The sequence below is a fragment of the Schistocerca nitens genome, chromosome 2 (genome assembly GCF_023898315.1).
Source record: "Schistocerca nitens isolate TAMUIC-IGC-003100 chromosome 2, iqSchNite1.1, whole genome shotgun sequence".
Classification (NCBI taxonomy): domain Eukaryota; kingdom Metazoa; phylum Arthropoda; class Insecta; order Orthoptera; family Acrididae; genus Schistocerca; species Schistocerca nitens.
Genome location: NC_064615.1, coordinates 573,654,398 through 573,681,411, shown reverse-complemented (window position 1 = coordinate 573,681,411; position 27,014 = coordinate 573,654,398). Strand labels below are relative to the sequence as shown.

General features: G+C 42.6%; 1 protein-coding gene across 1 annotated transcript in view; it reads left to right on the top strand.

Moving 5' to 3' along the window:
* LOC126236619 (alpha-1,2-mannosyltransferase ALG9) overlaps nucleotides 1–26,725 on the top strand; it is a 155,349-nt gene extending 128,624 nt beyond the window's left edge. Inside the window, exon 13 of the mRNA XM_049946059.1 lies at nucleotides 26,501–26,725. Within this exon, the coding sequence (XP_049802016.1) occupies nucleotides 26,501–26,630 (130 nt within the window). The 3' untranslated portion in view covers nucleotides 26,631–26,725. The remainder of the gene's footprint in view (nucleotides 1–26,500) is intronic.
* The last annotated feature ends 289 nt before the right edge of the window (nucleotides 26,726–27,014 follow it).

Here is a 27,014-nt window from a genome sequence, read left to right as displayed (position 1 = left end):
TAGCCAGCTTCATCCTGACCCACAACTTCTTCACTTTTGAAGGCCAGACATACCAACAATTAAAGGGAACAGCCATGGGTACCAGGATGGCCCCCTCATACGCCAACCTATTCATGGGTCGCTTAGAGGAAGCCTTCTTGGTTACCCAAGCCTGCCAACCCAAAGTTTGGTACAGATTTATTGATGACATCCTCATGATCTGGACTCACAGTGAAGAAGAACTCCAGAATTTCCTCTCCAACCTCAACTCCTTTGGTTCCATCAGATTCACCTGGTCCTACTCCAAATCCCATGCCACTTTCCTTGATGTTGACCTCCACCTGTCCAATGGCCAGCTTCACACGTCCGTCCACATCAAACCCACCAACAAGCAACAGTACCTCCATTACGACAGCTGCCACCCATTCCACATCAAATGGTCCCTTCCCTACAGCCTAGGTCTTCGTGGCAAACGAATCTGCTCCAGTCCGGAATCCCTGAAGCATTACACCAACAACCTGACAACAGCTTTCGCATCCCGCAACTACCCTCCCGACCTGGTACAGAAGCAAATAACCAGAGCCACTTCCTCATCCTCTCAAACCCAGAACCTCCCACAGAAGAACCACAAAAGTGCCCCACTTGTGACAGGATACTTTCCGGGACTGGATCAGATTCTGAATGTGGCTCTCCAGCAGGGATACGACTTCCTCAAATCCTGCCCTGAAATGAGATCCATCCTTCATGAAATCCTCCCCACTCCACCAAGAGTGTCTTTCCGCCGTCCACCTAACCTTCGTAACCTCTTAGTTCATCCCTATGAAATCCCCAAACCACCTTCCCTACCCTCTGGCTCCTACCCTTGTAACCGCCCCCGGTGTAAAACCTGTCCCATGCACCCTCCCACCACCACCTACTCCAGTCCTGTAACCCGGAAGGTGTACACGATCAAAGGCAGAGCCACGTGTGAAAGCACCCACATGATCTACCAACTGACCTGCCTACACTGTGATGCATTCTATGTGGGAATGACCAGCAACAAACTGTCCATTCGCATGAATGGACACAGGCAGACAGTGTTTGTTGGTAATGAGGATCACCCTGTGGCTAAACATGCCTTGGTGCACGGCCAGCACATCTTGGCGCAGTGTTACACCGTCCGGGTTATCTGGATACTTCCCACTAACACCAACCTATCCGAACTCCGGAGATGGGAACTTGCTCTTCAATATATCCTCTCTTCCCGTTATCCACCCGGCCTCAATCTCCGCTAATTTCAAGTTGCCGCCACACATACCTCACCAGTCATTCAACAACATCTTTGCCTCTGCACTTCTGCCTCGACTGACATCTCTGCCCAAACTCTTTGTCTTTAAATATGTCTGCTTGTGTCTGTATATGTGTGGATGGATATGTGTGTGTGTGCGAGTGTATACCCGTCCTTTTTTCCCCCTAAGGTAAGTCTTTCCGCTCCCGGGATTGGAATGACTCCTTACCCTCTCCCTTAAAACCCACATCCTTTCGTCTTTCCCTCTCCTTCCCTCTTTCCTGATGAGGCAACAGTTTGTTGCGAAAGCTTGAATTTTGTGTGTATGTTTGTGTTTGTTTGTGTGTGTATCGATGTGCCAGCGCTTTCACTTGGTAAGTCACATCATCTTTGTTTTTAAAATGTACATTTAGTTTAACTTGAAGCCACATTTATAATTCCTCATGTGGGGAAACTGTAATATCACTTGGTCTAACTATGCAGAACTGTACATCTTAGCTAACTTGATGTAGGTAGTATCTCAAGCTGAATCAGGTGAATAATGGGCTACTTTTCATCATATTCTCTCCATTTATAAATACAAAAACTTCCGTTTTTCAGCAGCTTGATATAACCACATAATAAAGAAATAGGTTAAATGGAACTGTCCCACGAATGGATTGCCATCCCCAGGTAACACAGCGCTGCTTGTTGTGGGACATTTTTTTCATAAAGCTCTACAGTTATGGAGTCTGCTCCCTACAAAAATGTGGAACTAAATGTCTTTTCTGAAATGTGACTACACCAAAACATGCGTGCAATTGTGACCAAAAAATTACAGTCTTTCACAACTGTGGTGCCTATTTTTCACCTTGCTGTCATAATAATTTAATACCAAATATTGTTCTCCATGAATCCTGGACTTGCCAAGCCAGGGTGGCTTGCATGCCTCAGTGACACAGGTAGCCATACTGTAGGTGCATCCACAACAGAGGGAGATATGTGGAGACCTCAGACTAACATGTGATTCCTGAAGAGGGGCAGTAGCCTTTGCAATTGTTGCAGGGGTAAATGTGTGTATGATTGACTTATCTTGCCTCCTAACATTAGCTAAAAAGGCCATGCTATGTTGCTATTGGGAACAGCTGAAACCAAGAGGAAACTACAGCTGTTATATTTCCCAAGGACATGCAGCTCAGTGATGATTGCACTCTCATATGGAAAATTTTCCAGAGTTGAAATAGTCCCCCATTCAGATCTCCAGGTGGGGACTACTCAGGAGGATGTCGTCGTCAGGAAAAACAAACCTGGCATTCTACTGGTGTTAGTGTGGAATGTTAGATCCTTTAATTTGGTACGGAGTCCAGAGAATTTAAAAAGGGAAATAGATTGATTGAAATTAGATATAGTGGGAATTAGTGAAGTTCAGTGCCAGGAAGAACAAGTTTTCTGGTCATGTCAGTATGGAGTTATCAACACAAAACCAGATGATGGTAATATAGGAGTAGGCCTAATAATAAACAAAGAAATAGACATGTGGGTAAGCAATTGTTAACAATGTAGTGAATGTGTTATCATAATCAAGACAGATAAAGCCAATACCTGCCACAATGGTATATGCAATATAGTTCTGCAGACGATAAAGAGATTGAAGAAATGTATGATGAGATAAAGGAAATTATTCTTTGATAGCAGGATGAGAAAGAGAAAAAAAATAATGGGAGAACATGGACTGGGGGAAAGGAAAGGAAGAGGGAGCTGTCTACTAGCATTTTGCACAGAGCATAATTTAATAATTGCTAACAACTGGTTTAAGAATTACGAAGGAATACCATGTATGTGGAGGATACCAGGGGACACTAGAAGTTTTCAGATTGATTATATAATGGTAAGACAGAGATTTTGAAACCGGATTTTAAACAGTAAGGCATTTCCAGGGCAGATGTGGACCCTGACCATATTTTATTGGTTATGAAACACAGATTAAAACTAAATAAAGTATAAAATGATAGGAGATTAAGAAGTTGGGACTTTTGGATAAGTTGCAGGAACCAGAGGTTGTTGAGAGATTCAGATGGAGCATTAGGCAACTTTGAACTGATAAGGTGGAAAGAAATACAATAGAAGATGAATGAGTAGGTTTGAGAGGTGAAATAGTGAAGGCAGCAGAGGGTCGCATAGGTAACAAGGCCTACTCCTATATTACCACCATCTGGTTTTGTGTTGATAACTCCATAATGACATGACCAGAAAACTTGTTCTCCCTGGCACCGCACCTCACTAATTCCCACTATATCTAATTTCAATCAGTCTATTTCCCTTTTTAAATTCTCTGGACTCCGTACCCAATTAAAGGATCTAACACAGTTGATATGGAATTTGGCTGATGATAGGAGAAAATTTAAAAATGCAGCAAATGAAGTAGATGAAAGGGAACACAGATGTATAAAAAATGAAATTGGCAGGAAATTCATAATGGGTAAGCAGGAATGGCTAGATTAGAAGTGCAAGGCTGTAGTAATGCGTGACTAGAGGAAAGATAGATGCTGCTTATAGAGAAATTAAAGAGACATTCGGAGACAAGAGAAGCAGCTATGAATATCAAGGGCTCAGGTGGCTAACAAAAGAAGGTAAAGCTGAAAGGTGAAGGAATATATGGAGGGACTATATGGGTGAAACAAACAGGACAGTGTTATAAAAAGAGAAGGGAAAGTAAGTGAAGATGATGTAGGAGATATGTTATTGCAAGAAGAATTTGACAAAGCACTAAAAGACCTGAGCAGAAACAAGGCTCCTGGAGTAGCCAACATTCTCTCAGAATTGAGAACCTTGGATGAGCCAGCCATGACAGAAATATTCATGTGGTGTGCAAGATATATGAGACAGTAAATACCTTAAGACTGATAGAGGAAGATAATAATTCAAATCCCAAAGAAAGCAACTTTAATAAGTCATGTTATCAAAATATTGATATGAATTGTTTGTAGAAGAATGAGAAATGTAGTAGAAGCTGACTTCAGGGAAGATCAGTTTGGGTCTCGAGAAATGGAGGAACATGCAAGGTGATGCTTACCTTGCATTTTATTTTAGAAAATAGGCTGAAGAAAGGCAAATCTACATTTGTAGCATTTGTAAATTTCAAGAAAGCTCTTGGCAATGTTGACTGTACTGTACTCTTTGCAATTTTGAAGATAGAGGTATAAAATACAAGGAAGTGAAAGGTATTTTCAACTTGTACAGGTGTGAGACAGCAGTCATAAGAGTTGAAGGATATGAAAGGGAAGGAGTAGTCGAGAAGAGGACAAGACAGAGTTGTAGCCTATTCCCCATGTTATTCAACCTGTACTCTGAGCAAGCAGTAAAGGAAACCGAGGAGAAATTCGGAAAGAGGATTAAAGTTCATGGAAAAGAAAACTTTGTGGATAACATTGTATTTCTTTCAGAGATGGCAAAGTATTTGGAAAATTAGTTAAATAGGGGGGATAATGTCTTAAAAAGTGATTATATGTTGGACAACAAAAATAAAACAAGGGTAATGGAATGTAGTCAGAATAAATCTTGTGATTCTCATTGAATGGAGACACTAAAAGTAATTGGTCAGTTTTGTTATTTGGGCAGCAAAGTTACTGATACTGGACAAAGTAGAGTGACTATAAAAAGCATACTAGCTGTAGCACAGAAAGTATATGTGGAAAAAGAAGAATTTGTTAACATTAAATATAAATGGAAGTGTTTGGAAGTCCTATCTAAAGGAATTTGTCTTGAGAGTAGCCATGTACAAAAGGGTAGTGGGTGGGTGTGCAGTGGTTGTGGAGTTGGGGAACAGCTATTCTTCTAGTTAACAGTGTGGCATTCTGGCCATTGGTAGACTCGATGAGTTGGTGGGGGCTGCAGAAGTCCGTTGGAAGAGTAAGGTGGCTGCAACCAAACAGACATCTTGCATGTAAACTTTTTATAGTTCCAACAAACTTAGGCTATTACAGGTATGCGCTGTTGTCCGGTGGCATGGCGTGGTATTGATCCACGGCATGGTTAAGCATCAATCCATAGCCCATGGTTGTGAAGTGTTGTCGTGAGCAGTAACTGCCATGGTCAGTGTGTGGCCTGAGTGCAGAGCAACCTTATGTCATAAACGTCATTCAGTGACACTGTGTCAGATGCTGATGCAGGCAACTGGTATTGTTACACTGCAAATGAGGTTGTCAGAACCTTCTCACCTGAGATGAGCATCTGGCTGGCGGCGACTGGCACTGGGGGTATGGGGAGGGTATCCAGCAGTTCAGATGCCAAGAAGGCCTCGGTTAGACTTGGGGCCTATCTGGCGATGGCTGAACCCCCTGGCAAATGCTGCTGTCAGGATGATAGCAGAGCAGAGCTGACCTTGTTGCACAGGCTGGCATGATGACAATTGGTGAATGATTAACCTGACAAGGAAATCAGTATTTATACATGCCACAGCGGGTTTGTTGTGATTTTCCAGCTGCTAAAGTCACATATACTGTATAGAGAAGAGCCTCCTGCTTGTGGCAGTCGTCTCCACAGGCAGTCAGTGATGTCTAGTGAATGTCGTGGCACAGTGCTGGATCAGTATATTGCTGCAAGTGACCTGCTTAATAGCATCAAGCCCATCTGTCTAGACTTGTGTTCCTACACTCTTCCCCTCTTTGAATAATTTGACCCCTTGAAATCTCTCTCCTGCTGCACATGGAAGTAGTTAATTCTTTACAGTTCATTGTGAACATATCTGGTTGGTCTTTGGCTCACAACATCTATGAGGGTCTGTCTGTAACACTTCAACAGCTAAAACAGGTAACCAGATACATTTGGAAACTGTTTATATGGTTGCAGTCGCTGGCTGTCCCGGAGAAGTAGCACTAGTACTGAGAAAAATACCAGAGATGCGTTATCACACTTACTACACATGCTTAAGTTCCTTTTTGTGGTTCACTCATTGCTTCCGGTAGCCGGCTGCAAGCTTTCTCACAGAGGAGTCCACAACTCTGTTTCAGTCTGTTTGGTAGCTCTGTCAGACCAACTCCACCTAAACGACAAGGCCTCACAACTCAACTATGACGTTACGCAATCCAGGCGAGGCACTTAGCATGAACCCTGCCTTTTGCCAAATCGTTGCGCTAACACCATTTTAGAAACAGATAAATATAAGACAGTAAAAGACGTTTAGATGATCGAGCTTGACTATAAATGAAATTACTGTGAGTTGATTTGTTATCTCTGGGAAAAAAGCAGAAGCATTTACTGTTTTCAGCTGTCAGTTATAGAATCATGAAAATTTTCTGCGCTTAGCAATTCTAGGCACTAAATGCTGTCAAACTGTAAGAAACGACATTACTGAGACTTAAAGCACTTTCTTTTTTTTCTAAGGTATGTCAGGTGTAAAATAACATACAACACTGAAGCAGATGACAGAAGAAAGTGCTAATTAACAACAGCATATTTTGAGTTATTGTATGTCATATGTTTTGTTAATTTTAAAGACAAGGACATAAACAGCATAGGCAGTGCATTCTGATGGTACACATGAAGCTACTACCTCCCAGAATGTTGTGTATTGGGAAACAACAGATAAAGTTATCAGTTTAATCCTTAATTGATGGTTACCATTTTCGTACAGTGACCCCTTCGATTGTACCAAATATTTTTTCTACGCTGACACAGTTTTATTCTCGTAACATTCACACAAACAAAATTGTAGAATACACAGCTTACACATCTAAACGATGTTCGACTAATAATAATGTACATCCATAACATATTTCAAATATATGGTTTTAAGTAAATTGTAAACAGTGAAAGTGGAAAAAAGATTACTGATAACTCTCACTAAAACTATGAGCACAACCAAAACACACAGAAGTGTCTATTAATTTCATGAAACAGCCCAGCATTACTCTAACAATGAAAGCATTCATTCTACATTACACTTATGGAAACATTGCACAGAGTTACAAAGTGGCAGTCCTCATGAATGTAACCTTGTTTTCATTTGCTATGTTTGTTTCATAGACATAATGACTGATGCCACAGCCTCTTAATGGTTAATGTAAGGACAGATGGTAATAATTACTCAAACCATATCACATTTGCATTTCTAGATAGCAAAGTTTCTCCTACAAAACATCTTCAATATTAACAGTGTGGTTCTCAATTATTGTGCTAATGGGCACAGCACAATATGTAGGGAAGATAATAGATTCAAGTTTTCAAATGGGACATCACATCCCACTAACAGATTTCTACACAAAAATAACTCTCACACAAATAGAGGAAGAAAAACAAGACAATCCAATTTCATGTCATGTAAAGGAAATACAAACATGACACCCTTGTCCAGCCACAATTAACTTTCAAAGCATGATCAACATAGCACATGGTCAAAGACATGCAAATACTTCTCACCAAACTCTACAAAATGGCAATGTGGCAAAGAATGCTGTGTAGATAATAAGCATCATGATTGAGAGCCATCTTAGAGACAGTAAAGTTGCTATTATTGCATTTTGAATGTGAAAGAGTTTGCAGCTTTCAGTGGAAAACTACAAGCAGATTGTTGGGGGGATGAAACAGCTTTATTTTTTAATTAATAAGGTATGCTGTATAGCATACCTTATTAATAATTGCCTTATTAATAATTAATATTAGGGTGAGTACACACAGCAAGTAACATATTTGGGAAACACACAATGCAGCACAAAAAAAGGCACCAGAACTAAGAAAAAGTACGTTAGAAATCCAGGAATTTACTAGTTCAAGTATCAAAATGAAAAGAGGTGCCTATGACTAGCACAGTATAGTCTGTCTGTAAACTCAAGAACAAGCAGCACTTTTGGTGGGAGAAGTGGCCTTTCGCAGAAGAACGCTGCCACCGGCCTACAGGGGCACCCAAAATCAGTTTCCCGTTACCTGTCTATTGGTGAAGATCGGCATACAGTGATATACGTCATTTCTGTTTGTGGGATCTTAGTTGCCAACGTCACTCAGTTAACTTTGTATACTCACTGCTACACTTCGGTATCCGGAAGTAATGACTCATCGCCCTGCATCGCAAGAAAATGTGCAGAACACGAAGAAGAGGAGGTATTTGCTGAGTAACAGGTGTTCGGTCGTCTCTTATGTTATTACAGTGTGTGTTAAAGAGGTGACACAAAAAGAACTCTTGGCTAATATTAGCAGTCCCAGTCCAAGGGCTGCAATTTATGCAAACATCAACCTCGCCACAACAGGATGCATAAGTAAGGAATGCGAAAATGAGCCGCATGGTTTACTGGAATTGCCACAAAAGAAAACTAATAATTTTGGAGGAAACCCATTGTTATAGACAGTTGCACAATCATGTGAAACCTTTGATGCTTATGAAACAGCAGCATTTGAATGTATTCTGTCACTAAATCTCTATCTTGGTTACTATTCACCTGATTCTAAGACATATTGCTTGAAGCATGTGCAATAGCTACTCTAAACATTGCTGAATTTTCCTTCAAAACATGTACACCGATTCTGGACTTCTAAGTAAAAAGCTTGACATACGAGGTGCGTTCACATATTAATTTTTATTTTTTGGTAAGAACTTCATTTATTAATCTGCAGCAATGTTATCCTCTTCAAAAAAATTCGCCATTACACACTATACACTTATGCCAGAGCTTTAATCAATTCCCGAAGGCTGACAGCATAGTAGCTGTGCTGTCTAAGGCGTCTTGTCACGGTTCGCGCGGCTCCACCCGTCGGAGGTTCAAGTCCTCCCGCGGGCAGGGTGTACGTGTTATCCTTAGCATAAGTTAGTTTAAGTTAGATTAAGTAAACTTAGTTCAAGTTAGATTAAGTAGTGCGTAAGCCTAGGGACCGATGACCTCAGCAGTTTGGTCCCATAGTCCTTACCGTGAATTTCCAAATTATCCAATTCCCGAAACACTTTAGGAACTGTTTCCTCGGGGTAGTTTATAGGTCTCTTAACTGTGCATTTTTAATCTCATCTGTGCTTGTAAAACCACTCACCTTTAAGGCCTGCTTTGAAATCTTTATACCACTTGTATGTCCTTGGTTTACTCATAACAGACTCACCAAAAGCAATATTTAACCATTTCTAAAAATTTCATACACTTTGTTCAATTGTTATAACAAAATTTAATACAGATTCTCTAATCTGTTTTTATACAAAACAAATAATCATTGATGCTATCAAAACACATGTAACATTTTTGATAGCTGACAGCAGAGTAAATACCCAATATGCATATCATTGTTCACATACTTTTCAGAAATGGTTACGAAGACAGCGAGAAAAAATTGGACTAATACAACACACATAATTATAAATTTATGGCTACTTTTGAACACTCTTGGTGTTGCAAGAATTGTTAAGTTTCAATGCAACCCTTCAAAGAAAACTTTTAGTAGAAACACAAAGTAATAACAAGCCTTAAATTCTACAGAGTGATTGCGTTATATGGGGTTCATTTTACAAATAACAAAAGAGGAACATACATTCACATGAAGAGGCATTCTGTTTTATGTTTGCAGCAGAATCCCGACTTCCATTCTTATGTTTATATTATTTACTCTATAATGTTGTGTTTCAGAAGAAGCTATCATATTTTGCATTCCTTATGGTCTTAACGCATTTGCCTAAAAATAAATGCAGCAGCCGGGACGTATCTGTACATGGTGTCACCACAGATGTAAAGTGCGTGCCGCGTCAGGGCCAGTACTACGTTGTGAAACAGCCTGTAGTAGTGCCTTGTGACGTAGATGGGTAGGCAGAGTGGGGACTCGCTCGCTTGCTCGCTCTTCAGTTTACTGACAGACTATATTTCACAGAAAAGCAGGCATCACCTCAGGTCACAAGTGTGGAACAGCTCATTTCACATTTGCACGGTAAAGTACATGTAAAATAAAAATCTTCAGCATGTAGCCATATGTACAAATTAATTTGCAATGTGAATTTAAAAAGACTCATTCCAAATCATATGGTTTATCATGCAAAATGATCCATGGAACATGAAACTAACTAACTAAAACTGTAACACTTCACATCAGAAACAAGAGTTATAGGTATGGTGATAACAAGTGTCATCAAAAGCACACACCTCACCCATCCAGAAAGCAAAACTCAAATAAAAATAATAGAAAATAGACGTATCGTAAATAACCTGGTGGATATCAGAAACCAAATATTCCACAGTGAAAACAATAGGGGGAGCAAGACAAGCAATTATGACTAGATGCACTTACCTGTCATTCCTCTTACCACCTAACAACTCACTCACACCATCCCACACCCACACTATTTGACATTTGCATACTATCTGAACCACACCATCTCACACTAAGGGTAAGAGTCAGAGGAATTGGATAAAAGGTATCAGCAATAGCACACATCTCATTCTTAAGGAAAGCAGCACTCAAAGGACAATAGAAACGACTAGTCCTTCCCCTTAACACTAACAGCACACTCACCATCCTACACTCCACTAAGTAATACTCATTCCAGTAACATACTAGACAAAAGTATATTCTCTCTATATTGAAAATGGTGAAAGTTTTGTAACATCAGAGCTGAAGAAATAAATATTTATAGCGAGAACTTACATGTACTGTAGTTAGTACCAAAAACTTGCTTAGTGAAGTTAACAAAAGTGGCAACTACTAACGAAAATTATGTACATTTCTTTTTACTTTCTTTGTTTAAAATATGTCCTTCAACCACAGTTTTCAGTTTCTTTTTGTTGAATGACCTATGCCCCTTGTCAATTTCCATTTTACAATAGTTACTAAGCAAAATCCCACCTTGACATTAGTGGGGAGGCTTGCATGCCTCAGCGGTACAGATAGCTGTACCATAGGTAAAACCACAACGGAGGAGTATCTGTTGAGAGGCCAGACAAATGTGTGGTTCCTGAAGAGGGGCAGCAGCCTTTTCAGTAGTTGCAGGTGTGTGTGTGTGTGTGTGTGGTTTGAGGTTTTCGGGCACTAAACAGCATGGTCATCAGCGCCCAAACGCATAGAAACAGGAACACATGCAAAACGCACTAAAAAAGGAAAGGAAACACAAGGAAAAGAGAACAGAAATCGAAGTGAAACAAGTAGGTAATCATGACTGGTGGACCTCTTACTTAAATCCTGGGTGAGCCAGTCACCCAGCAGCACATTAAAATCCTCTCCCTACAATCCGAGGCAACAAATTGGACAGGACACAAAACCATAAGACCTTAACCACAGTCATTGTGCTGTCTCGCAAAATAGAGGGCAAATCCGGTGGCAAGGAAACCACCGCCCTCTGCTCAGAGAATGAAGGACAGTCAAGTAAAATGTGGCGGACAGTAATCTGGATGCCACAAGCACTGCAGATTGGGGGGTCCTCCCGCCGGAGTAAAAAACCATGCATTAAGGGGCTGTGCCTGATGCGGAGGCGAGTGAGGAGAACCTCATCCCGCCTGCATGATTGGTAGGACGTACGCCATGGCCGTGTGGTGGCCTTGACCAGACGCAGCTTATTTTCACTGACTGCCAGCCACTCCTCTTCCCATTGACGCATAACACGAAAACGCAAAAGGGAGGTAACAGCATGGAGGGGGATGGCACATTCAACAATGTGAGGGAGGGAACATGCATCTTTGGCAGCCACATCCGCCAGTTCGTTTCCCCTAATACCCACGTGCCCCAGCACCCAGCAAAAAGAAACCTCCTTCCTCTGCCGTTGCAGGTGGAGTAGGGCATCATGGATGTTCTGGACGACCGTATCCGCTGGGTACAAGTGTTGCATGGTCTGAAGGGCACTCAGGGAGTCAGAACAGTTGAGATACTTAAGACTGGGAACACATCTCATCTGCTCCAATGCCCGCAAGATCGCAAACAATTCAGCATCAAAGATGGGAAACGTCGCAGGAAGCCGTAACTTGACGACTCGATCAGGGAAAACTACAGCACAACCAACAGAGTCCCTCTTTTTAGAGCCATCTGTAAATACTGGTACATGGTCGGGATGCTGGTTTAAAGTATTGTAAAATAAGGAGGTAAAAACAAATGCAGGAGTGCAGCTCCTCCGGTACTCTGACAAGTCTAAAAGGACGCTGGGCCTCTGGAGCAACCAGGGAGGCAAGCGGGTAAAGCCCTGGAGTTGGGGTGCCACACACTCCACACCAAGGGACTCAAGCAAATGCTTGGCACGAATCCCAAATGGTCTCATTGCCCTGGGACGACTGGAAAAGAGACATTCCATAGGCAGTCGGGCAACGGTAGGGTACGCAGGGGAGGTAGGACAGGCAAGGAATTGACACACCCGTCGCACCATGAGGAGTTTCCGCCGGATGGCGAGCAGCGGTTACCCTGCCTCAGCACACAGGCTGGGGATGGGACTGGTACAGAAGGCACCAGTGGCCAGCCTGATACCCTCATGGTGTACTGCATCAAGAATCTTCAGATACGAAGGCCTCGCTGACCTGTACACGGTGCATCCATAGTCAAGACGCGACCGGACAAAAGCCCTATAAAACTGCAGCAGACATGCCCAATGTGCTCCCCAGGACCGATGGCTCAGACACTTCAAAATATTCAGTGCCTTCAGGGTCCACACCTTGAGGTCTTTAAGGTGCGGCAACCATGACAACTTGGAATCAAAAGTGAGGCCCAGGAACCTCACAGTGTCGCTAAAAGGAAGAATGGTGTCCCTGAGACGCAATTCAGGGGAGGTAAAAAGACGTCGGGAACGACTAAACTGAACACACACACATTTGTCTGCAGAAAAGGTAAAACCCATCTTCGCAGTCCATGCCTCTAATCGCTTTATCGTAAGCTGCAACTGCCGACTAGCAGTGACAAGACTGGAGGAAGAACAGAATACAGCAAAATCATCCACAAACAAGGAGCACTGGGCAGGACTCCGGATAGTGGACGTGATACTGTTAATGGCGATGGCAAAGAGGGTTACACTTAAAAGGCTTCCTTAGGAACACCATTCTCCTGCACGTACAAATCAGATAGCACATTACCAACCCGATATCGAAAGAGGCGGTGGGAAAGAAAGGACCGAATGAAGATGGAGAGATGGCCACGAAAGCCCCACTGATGGAGTTGATTGAGGATAAGGCAGCGCCAAGTAGTGTCGTATGCCTTATTAATGTCAAAGAATACACCTAGACAATGCTGGTTACGTAGGAAGGCCTGCTAGATGGCCGCCTCAAGCGGGGTCAAGTTGTCTATAGTTGAACGACATCTCCGAAAGCCACACTGAAAGTGGCTAAGGACCTGCCTGGTCTTGAGCAGCCAAACCAGGCGACGGTTGACCATGCGTTCCAACGTCTTCCCGACACAGCTCGTCAAATCGATACTCCTTTAACTACTGGGATGCGTTCGGTCCTCCCCCGGTTTGAGGAGGGGAATCAAAATCGCCTCCCACCATGAGTCAGGGAATGTGCTGGATAACCATATCATATTAAAACAATTCAGGAGAACTTCCTTGGATGGCAGCAACAAGTGCTGCAGCATGCTGTACCGGATTTGATCATGACCGGGCGCAGTATCATGAGCCACAGACAGCACCGAATCCAGTTCCCACATTGTGAAGGGGCAGTTGTAGGGTTCAGAATTTGGAGACCGGAAGTCCAAGTGACCCCTCTCGATGGCAGTGCGGTAGCAGCAGAAATCTGGATCACAGTTCATAGTGGCAGTAGATTCCGCAAAATGCATGGCCAGTGTCTGGGCAATGTCTCTCGGCGCCGCGAGGAGAAATCCCTGATGCAGCAATGCTGTGACAGGTGGTTGGTTGCGTTTCCCAGAAATCCTCCTGATGGCTTCCCATACTTTCTTAGAACTAGTGGAGCGGGATTTGGAGTTCAAGAACGATTGCCATGACCATCGTTTGCTTTCTTTAATAACTCGCCGCGCCTTGGCCCTTGCCACCCAAAAGGCCGCAAGATTGTCAGCTGAGGGACAGCACTTGAAGCGGCACAGAGCTGCACGGTGGGCTCGGATGGCTGAGCAGCATTCAGTGGTCCACCAAGGGACAGGACGCCTCTTGGGATGACCTGAGGACCGTGGGATCGACAATTCAGCAGCATGGGAGATCACGGCTGTAACATGGTCGACCCATTCGTGGACACTGGCACGGTGTTCCAAAACAGCCAAATGGCTGAAAAGTGTCCAGTCAGCTCTGCAGAGATGCCACCTGGGCGGCACTGGTAATGCCACAGCCTCATCCAGGTGGCGAATCTAAAGGGGGAAGTGGTCACTAGAGTGGAGGTCAGCAGCAACCTCCCACAGAGCAGAATCCTCGAGTGCTGGAGAGCAAAAGGAAAGGTCAGTAGCTGACGACGACCCAGAAGCAGAACAGAAATGAGTGGGAGCACCAGAGTTGAGGATGCACAGTTCTTCGGACGTCATGAGGCTTTCCAGAACGTGATCCCTGGGGCAAGTAGTCGTAGAGCCCCATAAGACATTATGAACATTGAAGTCCCCCAGAAGGAGAAATGGGCGGGGGAGTTGGCTAATAATGTCTGTGAGAACCTCAGAGTCTACTGCATCGTGAGGCGGTAAGTAAACATAACAGATTGTGAGCCTCCGCCCCACAAGAAGGTCAACTGCAACTGCTTGCAAGTCCGTAACGAGAGGGAGCTCAGATGAGTGGTGCATGTCACGGACAAAAATCGCAACACCACCCTTTGCCCTTTCCCCCATCAGATCATCTTTTAGATACACGGTATAGCCCCGTAAAGAAGGAGCATCAGTGGCCGAAAAATGTGTCTCTTGGAGACATAAGCACAAGGGGCGCTCTCGTACAAGGAGTTGTAATTCGGCCACATGTGTCCTGAACCCATTCAGGTTCCACTGTAATATGGGAGCCAGTGATCAGGGTGGCTGAACTTTCACCCTGCCTCTGTGCTTTGGAGGAGAGTCCGTACTGACTGGAGATTTATTCCTGGGGCGAGAAGATCGCCCCCGGTTGACATCAATGTCCGTCAGCTCCGATGGCGACCCAAGGGAGATGTCAGATAGTACGATGGCCTCGTCATCGGACTGACCCCGACTAGTCTCCTCAGGTGGCAAAACCTTCACCTTTGGCGTCTTTGTCTTGGGGGGCTTAGAATGCAGAACCTTGTCAACAGTTGGAGCTTTACTCGCCTGGGCAGAAGGCGCCATATGGGGAGGGGCAGGAAGTACCCCAATGTCAGCAACCACAGCCTTGTCCGACGTTGTGGGGAGAGCTGCAGGTTGCAAAACAACCGCAGCAGCACAAGTGCACTGGCAAATGCAGGTATTAGTGCTGACACTAGCAACCTCCATTTGTGTAGCAACAGTGGCCAACTGTACCGGTTTCTGCAGAGCGGAAGCGAAAGATGTTGTAAACACAGGAGGCTGCATGGCCTTAAAAGAGCTTGGCCTCACCATAGGGGATGCACTTAGATGTTTTGATCTCCTGTATCTTCCGTTCCTCGAGATAGATGGGGCAGACCCGGCTCCAGACATGGTGACTCCCAGAGCAATACACGCACTTCACAGGCGATGAACAATTGGCTCCTTCATGAGCAGGCTGACCACATTTACCACAAGTGGCTATCCCATTGCACCCCAACGTAGTATGCCCAAAGTGCTGCCATTTAAAACAGCGCATTGGGTTGGGGAAATATGGCCGTACTGGCAAACGTAAGAAACCCACTTTAACATGCTCTGGGAGTCTCGGGCAAGTGAACGTGAGAATAAACGAGTCGGATTTGACTAGGTCCCCATCGACTCGTTTCATAATATGCTGCACATCAACAATACCTTCGTCAGCCCACTCAGATTTCAACTCGTCTTTGGGGATATCCACAAAGTCCCTATATGTCACAACACCCTTACTATAGTTCAAAGTGAAGTGGAGCTCGGTCTCAATATCGTACTCTCCAAGACAGGTTGCTTTCTGAAGAGAAGCGACTTGACGGGAACTAGAAGTCTCAACTAACAGAGTCCCACTGCACAGTCACTTCACAGATTTCAGTGTTCCTGCAATTCCCTCAAGACCCTTGTGGATGTAAAAGGGAGAAACCCTCTCAAAGCTACCTTCCTTCCGTTTGACAGTCAAAAACACATTCTGGTTATCAGCATGTGCTCTGTTACGACAGTCTTATAAATCTCTAGTAACACCAGGCGCTGGAGGACTCGGAGCACAAAGTCGCTTTTTCGATGGGGTGTGTTTTCCTCCCAGTGACCCACCCAATCCACTGGTAGGGGGAAACGTTGAGGTCGAAGGGTCCATCGCGGTCCCACAAGCAGCTAGGGAACTGAAGGTCCACTCAGACAGAGCTCCGCATGCCTGAGTAAGCCTGGGGTGCGGCAGGTGCCCCAGAGGTTGCCCGCTTGCGACTGTTCCATCCCAACAGCCATGCATCTTATAGGCGCGCAGCACACCGTAAGAGTGTGGGGTTTTTATAGAGGTTGACTTTCCTCGCAATCCAGGCAGCCAAGCCAAGATTACATTTCCCCGCAGCACACAACATTCCACCGCTGCGCCATACGGTGGTCGCTGAAGCATGTCTGGGGGTTACAGTGACAGGAGACTGGCGACGCTGACAGTCCCCAGCTCAGGAGCCCGGGGTCGCCAAGCCCGTACTCAGCAAATGAATGCTGAGCCCTTGGGGGCAGTTGCAGGGGCAACAGTCTGGATGATTGACTGACCTGGCCTTGTAACACTAACCAAAGCAGCCTTGCTGTGCTGGTACTGCGAACAGCTGAAAGCAAGGGGAAACTACAGCCGTAAGTTTTCCCGAGGGCGTGCAGCTTCATTGTATGGTTAAATGATGATGGCGTCCTCTTGGGTAAACTATTCCGGAGGTAAAACAGTCCCTCCTTTGGATCTCCGGGCGGGGACTACTCAGGACGACATTGTTATCAGGAGAAAGAAAACACGTTGTACGGATTGGAGCGTGGAATGTCAGATCCCTTAATCAGGCAGGTAGGTTAGAAAATTTAAAAAGGGAAATGGATAGGTTAAAGTTAGATATAGTGGGAATTAGTGAAGTTCAATGGTGGGAGGAACTCTGATCACAATCTATTGGTTATGAACTGTAGATTAAAACTGAAGAAACTGCAAAAAGGTGTGAATTTAAGAAGATGGGACATGGATAAACTGACTAACCCAGAGGTTGTAGAGAGTTTCAGGAAGAGCATTATGGAACAATTGACAAGAATGGGGGAAAGAAATACAGTAGAAGAAGACGGGTAGCTTTGAGTGATGAAATAGTGAAGGCAGCAGAGGATCACGTAGGTCAAAAGGCGAGGGCTAATAGAAATCCTTGGGTAACAGAAGAGATATTGAATTTAGTTGATGAAAGGAGAAAATACAAAAATGCAGTAAATGAAGCAGGCAAAAAGGAATACAAATGTCTCAAAAATGAGAATGACAGGAAGTGCAAAATGGCTAAGCAGGGATGGGTGGAGGACAAATGTAAGGATGTAGAGGTGTATATCACTAGGGGTAAGATAGATGCTACCTACAGGAAAATTAAAGAGACTTTTGGAGAAAAGAGAACCAGTTGCATGGATATCAAGAGCTCAGATGGAAACCCAGTTCTAAGAAGAGAAAGCAGAAAGGTGGAAGGAGTATATAGAGGGTTTATACAAGGGCGATGTTTTCGAGAACAATATTATGGAAGTGGGAGAGGATATAGATGAAGATGAAATGGGAGATATGATACTGCTTGAAGAGTTTGACAGAGGACTGAAAGACAGTCAAAACAAGGTCCCAGGAGTATACAACATTCCATTAGAACTACTGACAGCCTTGGGAGAGCCAGGCCTAACAAAACTCTACCATCTAGTGAGCACAATGTATGAGACAGGTGAAGCCACGGCTGCAAAATACTAACGCGAATTCTTTACAGACGAATGGAAAAACTGGTAGACGCCAACCTTGGGGAAGATCAGTTTGGATTTCGTAGAAATGTTGGAACACGTGGGGCAATACTGACCCTATGACTTATCTTAGAAAATAGATTAAGGAGAGCATTTGTAGACTTAGAGAAAGCTTTTTACAGTGTTGACTGGAATACTCTTTTTCAAATTCTGAAGGTGGCAGGAGTAAAATATAGGGAGCGAAAGGCTATTTACAATTTGTACAGAAACCAGATGGCAATTATAAGAGTCGAAGGGCATGAAAGGGAAGCAGTGGTTGGGAAGGGAGTGAGACAGGGTTGTAGCCTATCCCCGATGTTGTTCAATCTTTATATTGAGCAAGCAGTAAAGGAAACAAAAGAAAAATTCGGAATAGAAATTAAAATCCATGCAGAAGAAATAAAAACTTTGCGGTTCGCCGATGACATTGTAATTCTGTCAGAGACAGCAAAGGACCTGGAAGAGCAGTTGAATGGAATGTACAGTGTCTTGAAAGGAGGATATAAGATGAACATCAACAAAAGCAAAACGAGGATAATGGAATGTAGTCGAATGAAATCGGGTGATGCTGCAGGAATTAGATTAGGAAATGGGACGCTTAAAGTAGTAACTGAGTTTTGCTATTTGGGGAGCAAAATAACTGATGATGGTCGAAGTAGAGATGATATAAAATGTAGACTGTCAATGGCAAGGAAAGCGTTTCTGAAGAAGAGAAATTTGTTAACATCGAGTATAGATTTAAGTGTCAGGAAGTCGTTTCTGAAAGTATTTGTATGGAGTGTAGCCATGTATGGAAGTGAAACATGGACTGTAAATAGTTTAAACAATAAGAGAGTAGAAGTTTTTGAAATGTGGTGCTACAGAAGAATGCTGAAGATTAGATGGGTAGATCACATAACTAATGAGGAGGTATTGAATAGAATTGGAGAGAAGAGAAATTTGTGGCACAACATGACTAGAAGAAGGGATCGGTTGGTAGGACATATTCTGAGGCATCAAGGGATCACCAATTTGGTTTTGGAGGGCAGTGTGGAGGGTAAAAATCGTAGAGAGAGACCAAGAGATGAATACACTAAACAGATTCAGAAGTATGTAGGTTGCAGTAAGTACTGGGAGATGAAGAAGATTGCACAGGATAGAGTAGCATGGAGAGCTGCATCAATCCAGTCTCTGGACTGAAGACAACAACAACAACAACAACAACAACTAAGCAAAATATTAACACTTGTCCAAAAAACAGATTTACACTATTCCTATGCTGAATGCTTGTTACAGACATCTACTGCAAAATAATCATTGGCCATGACAAAATCAAGAATTAATTTACATGCTGTTTGCCATTGGAATCACAGTGTTCATCTGATAATAGTTTTCACATGGAAGAAAAAGACTACATTACTATCAGCATTGGCATTTTCTGTGGATATCGCAAGCCACCTCTATCAAGATCTTTAATTAGTTTGTGCTGAGCTCCACATGCCAGCTGCTTATCTATTGTTAAAAACTGAGCACAGTTACCACACTTTGGACCAATAAGTTCCAAATCACACCAACTAACAGTTACTTTACAAATACCTGATGCTGAGATGCCACAGGCAACATCAAGACATTCAGACTGATCACAGATTTGTAGAGACCTAATTACAATTTTCTTGGCTGAGTCACCTTGTAAAGAAAGCTCTAACAAAGTTGATAATCTCAGCTTTTTACTGCTTCAAATATTTGCTTCATTGACACATAGTATTGGAATCCAGCCATTGATACACTCCAAACCTGGCTTCCAAGGCATCAGTCTGAATTTTTCCAGGCAGCAAGTATGACATTTTAAGTTCTGACAGACAAAATGTTCTCAGTTCTAATAATGCATATGTTATATGCTTGAGTGCAGAGCGTGTTTCCTTACTGAGCTTACCACTTGACAAATTCATGGAGCTCCAGTTGTTTAGCTAATTTAGAAATTTTCTAGAAATTTACACCTCTCATCATCCTTGTAGCTTGTTAGAGACTTTTGCATTTCCTCTCTACGTCTAATTCCTTTCAGAGAGGACTTAACATTCACGATTTTCCACCATGTGCCTATTATTTTAATAAATTCAGCAGTTCCTTCATAATTTTTAATGTCATTTGTAGGCCCCAACTCCAGTAAACTACACTTGATGCTGTCACTGAAAATTTGACAAAGAAGCTTTACATTTTGTTTTTCTAATGAATAGGATCACTGAGCTTTCATACTTAAACCATCCCAAATTTCAATAATTTGTTCGTTTCAATGGCAAATATGGACCTAATTGCAGAAAATGAAGCTTGCATTCTCACAGATGTGTTTTCAAAGCTGGGGAAGCAAAATGTCAGAAGTTCATCTTTCAGATTCACCCAGTTATTTCTGATGCATTTATAAATGTGTACTGGATGTATAACATAAAACCAGGTCTGGAATGATCTGAAGGGTGTGGGTAAGCAGTACTAAGTTGTGATGGATTTGCTAAGTTACTAACAGCTTTTCTATTCAAATAACTTCCGGGAATTCAGCCAGGTAACACTTTCAGTGACCGCCGATATTTCGGCGGGAGAACACCCCGCCATTTTCAAGACAAACTGCAACGGACAGGCAGTGTACATGCAAATTTAACACCTCGGTTCTCGGACAGAAGCAGGAAAGATAACACACACACACACACACACACACACACACACACACACACACACACACACACACACACACACACACACTAGTGCCACCAAAGATGACCAAAGTCAGAGCTATCAATAGTGAGACTATGAATTCGCAGGTGAGGTAGCATTGACTCTGTCCCTCTGTTTTTTGACAAGGGGGAGAGCCGGATTCCAAACAGAGTTTAAACAGAAACCTCCATCCCTGTTAACGAGGTTGCTCGCTAATTTAATCTCAACTGCCTCCTTAATAACACTGTCCCAATAGCTGGACGTGCATGCCAATATCTCGGTGTTATTATATAACATGGGGTGACCAGTATCCAAGCAATGTTCGGCAATAGCAGATCTATTTGGCTGCTGTAATCGTGTGTGCCGTTTATGCCCAGTACATCGGTCCTCCACGGTCCTGATAGTTTGACCAATATATGCCATGCCGCAGCTACAAGGAATATGAGATACACCTGCCTTTCGCAGTCCAAGATCATCCTTAACGGAACTCAAAACTGCTCTAATTTTAGATGGAGGTCAGAAAACACATTTCACATCGTATTTCCGTAAAATACGACCGATCTTGTTGGACGTGTTTCCTACGTAAGGCAAAAAGGCAGTAGACTTAGGTGTTGACTCAAAATTATCATCAATCACCCGATGTACAGTAGGTCGATAGCGCAATGCACGGTCAATCTGTCTATCACTATAATCATTTTGACGAAATGTAACTTCAAGATGGGACAGCTCAGCTGGCAAAGTCTCAGCGTCAGAAACGACATGTGCCCTGTGTACCAAGGTACGAAGTACCCCTTCACGCTGAGCCGGATGGTGACAACTATTAGCCTGTAAGTACGAATCGGCGTGAGTACATTTCCTGTAGACTGCATGTCCCAATGATCCATCATCCTTCCTCCTAACCAACACGTCAAAAAAGGGAAGGCAACCATCCTCTTCCACCTCCATCGTAAAACGAATGTTCGGGTGGATCGGGTTCAGATGTTCTAGAAAGACATTCAAATTCTCCCTACCATGAGGCCAAACAACGAAGGTGTCGTCAACGTATCTAAAGAAACAGGCGGGTTTCAAAGGCGCAGACTCCAATGCACGTTCCTCGAAGTCTTCCATGAACAAATTTGCGATCACAGGAGACAACGGACTACCCATCGCAACTCCATCTGTCTGCTCGTAATACTGGTCATTAAATAAAAAGTAAGTGGATGTCAACACATGCCTAAAGAGATTAGTTAATTCAGCACCAAACCTGGCCTCAATTAACCGCAACGAATCAGACAGAGGAACACAAGTGAAGACAGAGACCACATCGAAACTCACTAAAATATCAGAGTCATTCAACCTCAGTCCCTCCAAACTACATAAAAAATCAGCTGAGTTCCTGATATGATGTTCACACCGACCTACTTGTGGACTCAACAGAGAAGCAAGATGCTTGGATACACGATATGTTGGAGTGCCGATGTTACTCACTATAGGACGGAGAGGAACCCCTTCCTTGTGAACCTTTGGAAGGCCATATAACCTAGGGGGAACCGCACTATAGGTGTTAAGACTCTTGATAGTGTCCTGCGACAAACCAATTTTCTTCAGGAGGCTGTTGGTCTTTCTCTCAACACTTTTTGTGGGGTCAGCATCCATTCTGCGATACGCTGAATCACATAGTAAACGTTGCATCTTTTGTACATAATCATGTTTATTTAAAATAATGGTGGCATTGCCCTTGTCAGCAGGTAAAATAACAATACTAGAATCAACTTTGAGAGAGCGTAACGCAGCCTTCTCTGCTGCTGTTACATTACTCTTGGGTGGACGAGCCCTAATCAAAACGCAGCATGCCTCCCTCCTAACCTCCTCTGCAGCGTCAGGAGGTAGTTTGCAAGCTGCCTGTTCAATTGAACTAATAAAATCAACTACCGGCAAATTCTTTGGAGTGGGTGCAAAATTTAAACCCTTCCCTAGCACGGATAAGGTTGCGTCGTCAAAAGATTTCTCTGTGAGATTTATCACAGAACGTCGAGATATAACATCCGACTCCGCGCGATGAAAACGTTCAAACTTTGCCAAATGCCGGGCAGTGACGGAGTTCTATTCCCAGTCAGCTTGGGTCCATGTGGCACCGTCCAACCAATCCCAAGTGAAATCAGACACTTCAGATGCAACCATTAAATTGAAACGATACAATTCTTTGGAAACAGAATCCAAACGTCGACGAGTAAAACGAATCCTTTTGCGAACAAGAGTCAAGCCAGCACGTTGCTTGATACAATTGGCGGCAGGAGAATTAATATGGTGCACAACCTTAGCAAATGTTGGGACATGATTTTCATCACGACACCTCAATAAAAACGACAAAGCACATTTCAGTCTAACTCGACAGCTACGAAGTTTGTCCAACTACGAAGTTTGTCATCTTTGGTGGCACTAGTGTTCAGTGTGTGTGTGTGTTATCTTTCCTGCTTCTGTCCAAGAACCGAGGTATTAAATTTGCATGTACGCCACCTGTCCGTTGCAGTTTGCCTTGAAAATGGCGGGGTGTTCTCCCGCCGAAATATCAGCAGTCGCTGAAAGTGTTACCTGGCTGAATTCCCGGAAATTATTTGAAAGTTGTATACGCCAGGAGAAACTCAGGTCTCACAGCTTTTCTATTAATTGAACTATTGTCAGAACAAATACAAATAACCTTTAAACCTAGGTTTTCCAACCCAATCAATACTTTTTTTATTACATTGAACAACTGGTCAGCAGGCATTTTATTTACAGGCAAGATGTGGACAACATCTTTAAATGATGAAATTGCACCTTGCACTATAAACACATGAGCAGTTGTTGCAAGAGTAGTGGTATCATGTGCCATACCAACTAAATTTCCTCCTTTGTAGTCCATGGCTGGCTTAATGTGTGTTTCATCTAACATGAGTGTCACAAAACAATTTTGATGATTCAGGTTTGGTACTTTCTCCCTAATGTAATCTAGAAAGTTTGGACTGTTTGGGTCAACATAAATATTTGCACAGATATTTCTAATAGCATTAGGATAAGGCAGAACAATATTTCCAATGCTCTGTATGAATCTGTAAGCATGGCTTGAAATTAAAAACAACAACAAAGAAGCAAATACTAAAACATGGGGAGGAAACCTATGTCTCTCGGAGGTGAAAAGCTTAACTGACACTGGCTTCTTATGAATTCAACAACAGGTTTAGTTTTCCCATCACATTCTAAGTTATCTAACAACTCAACAATGATGTCTTGAAGATGTTTTTCTTCCTTTTTCCACGCTAAACTTTCAACAAATACTTTAATATTGCCTAGATCATGGATATTACTTACAGTTTTTGGAACTTCCTTGGAAGTGATTTCACAACCCTTAACATAAATGATTACATTGAGTTCCTGATTAATAATTATGTACAAAATTTGATGTGGTGTTTTTTCATTGTCTACATAAAAAAAACCAATATATATGAATCTTTCACTGCTTTTGACCACTTTTCACTACAAGTGACAGAGTCAAGCTTCTGTATCAGTTCTTAAAATGAATTGAGGGAAAACTTCTTATTATATACTTCTAGAGATTTAATACTGTCCTCTATGGATGCTCTCAGTGCAGCTTCTCTTTTCTTCTGTTTTTCAGAGGGAAGTACTCTGGTTTTTGGCATCACTTTCAAAATATGCAAAGGGCGGTTAGGAAATTTGCTTGGGACTGCATTTTGTCAGAGTTGTGGCTTGCTTAGTGGTGTGGTTAACATAGCTCCAGTTTTCCAGTCTACTGCTTGTGTTTCCCACAATATATCATCTTTGCAGAAGTGCAACTGTCAGACCTACAAAATGAAAAATAATATACTGCACGCATGTCGCTAAAAATTGTACTGATACTCAGACTTCAACTGCAATATACTTTCTTCGATAAGTACGGCTTAAAATAAAAGGTACTCACCACAGAATGCTTGCTAGTAATGAAGTTCTCTCGTTTGATTGCAGATAATCATGTCCTTCATGTATTCTCGTCAGCTGGAAATTTAAAAATGTTAACCTCCTTTTTCTCGTCATAATTACCATCACAACCCAAAACACAACTCTTATTCACCATGGTGATGATCACTTCTGAACTGCTACAGGCAATATAACTTCAAAGAGCAGAAAAGCAAATGATTTCACAAGGGAACTCAACTCACTAACACTATAGCTCCGAAACAGGCATCTAGGTCGCATTGCTACCGGTATGTGGCACTGGCTGTATACCTGAAGTTGATGACATCACTTGCCTTTTGGCAGAGTGTTGTAAGGCCCTGTGATTTAGGTGGTGTTAGTCAAACAGTCTCTTAGGAATAGTGGTGTGGCAATCCTGGAAGCATCTTACATCAGTACTCCTACTAACATTATGAATCTTTGCACCCAGCCTTTTCCATATATTATTCTGCTTCACTCTATACTTAGCCTTACTACATAACACTCTTCTTTGACACAGTTATCCCATGCTCCATGTGACACACACTCCTAATCACTGAGTTGAAAGAAATAAGCCCACAAATTCAGAAACAAGAGCTTAATGTGAACTATTCACAAAAAGAAAGGAATCCATGATGAAGTCACTGCAGTCACATTTATGGTTATAATGACTGGGGAACTCTTACGTAAATCTTAAACTTCACCTACCATCCCTGAGAAACCCATCCAGTGTGTTGCACTTCAGCCCTGTGGTACCACAGACGTATTTATTTAACCACAGGAACTTTATCAGCTACAATCCGTGCCCCTTAATACAGCTCTGTAATATTCTGTAACTCTCCCTTTGTCACAATCCCCTGATGCCTGATACATTCTCCCATTATGCTATACACTGGTTTAGAAAGCTATCGTAGGTGGATTTTCTGCTATCATGCCCACTGAACTAGAGGGTGTTGGGACAGCATAATGATGATGTCAATGCCTGTGACTCATCTCACATCTGTGGTATCTCAGTGCCTTTGTACACTCTCTTGTGCCAGCGTCGCGTGATGTAAAGACAAAAAACCCAAACCGTAGATACTGCTGTGGCACTGTTCTATGTTTCACTTTGTAAGTTTTGTATCATTGTTTACAACTATCTCACTAGAAAATAGAACAAGCAGAAGCAGTGTGGCACAGAAATGGAAAGGAAGAAAGACATTGTGCACATGACTCAGCCAATGTGCATACATTGAACCGCATGTCTATTAGTGTAGATCCGTGAAGAACTATAAAATCCCTAATTCACAAATAAATACTATTTACTACAAACTATATCTGCTGTCTACATTGGCCTGGTACCCATGGTCTTCCTCATCTCAACCAAGCACTCTCCCTATACTGCCCCTTCTTCCAGCATATTACATTTTGTGGTTTGGGGGATGGGGCCACATGTCTCAGTAAGTTACATTGCTCTCTCATGTTGTTCAGTTCTTATTTGACGTAAAGCAGGTGACACCACTTTATGACTCTTCCTGCACCTTGTCTATGAAGCTTTCAGTTTCAGAATGCAGCTTATTTCTGGAGCTTGTAGAGCACTGTCAGTTAATGAAGGCATTCAGACAGCTACTGATAAATTTTTCTCTTATATGTCTTTCAGAAATCTACACCTCTGGATTAGAATTAATTACTGTCTTGTTATTCTCTCTTTGCTTGGAATAAGTGAGACATATTAGTAACAGTGTTATTTCACCTCTTTATAATCACAGTACTTTCCGTGTGTTCCAGGTCACACAGATTTTTCAGAGCTTTCTATATACCTGGGCTGTCAGAGAGGTTTTGTACCTATGCACCTTATAATCTCCTGAAGTCCACAAAATTTGAACTAAGGGAGGAAGAGAATGGAGTTAACAGATAGAACGTGTAATCTTACAGTGAGAGAGAGCCTGAACATTATATAAACCTCCATTGATACAGAATACAAGTAAATGACTGGTGAACCCTTTCTATCTACCTTTTTTGTTTTATTTGAGCAACCCATCTGACTTATTTTCAAAAGTTTGTGGAGTGTAATATCAGACAATTTAATGCATTTATTTATATTTCCTAAGGAAATGAACTGACATATAAATTATAAACAATGTATAAATTCCGCAGATGTTTGTAAACACAGTGCACTAAGAATGTTTGGCGTGTATAATTGCCTACCACTATATATTAAGCAGTGTCTGTACTAACATTTCCTAATGAGAGGATTCAAACAAAATAGAAAGAATCACAACTGTAATTTCAGAAGTAAATA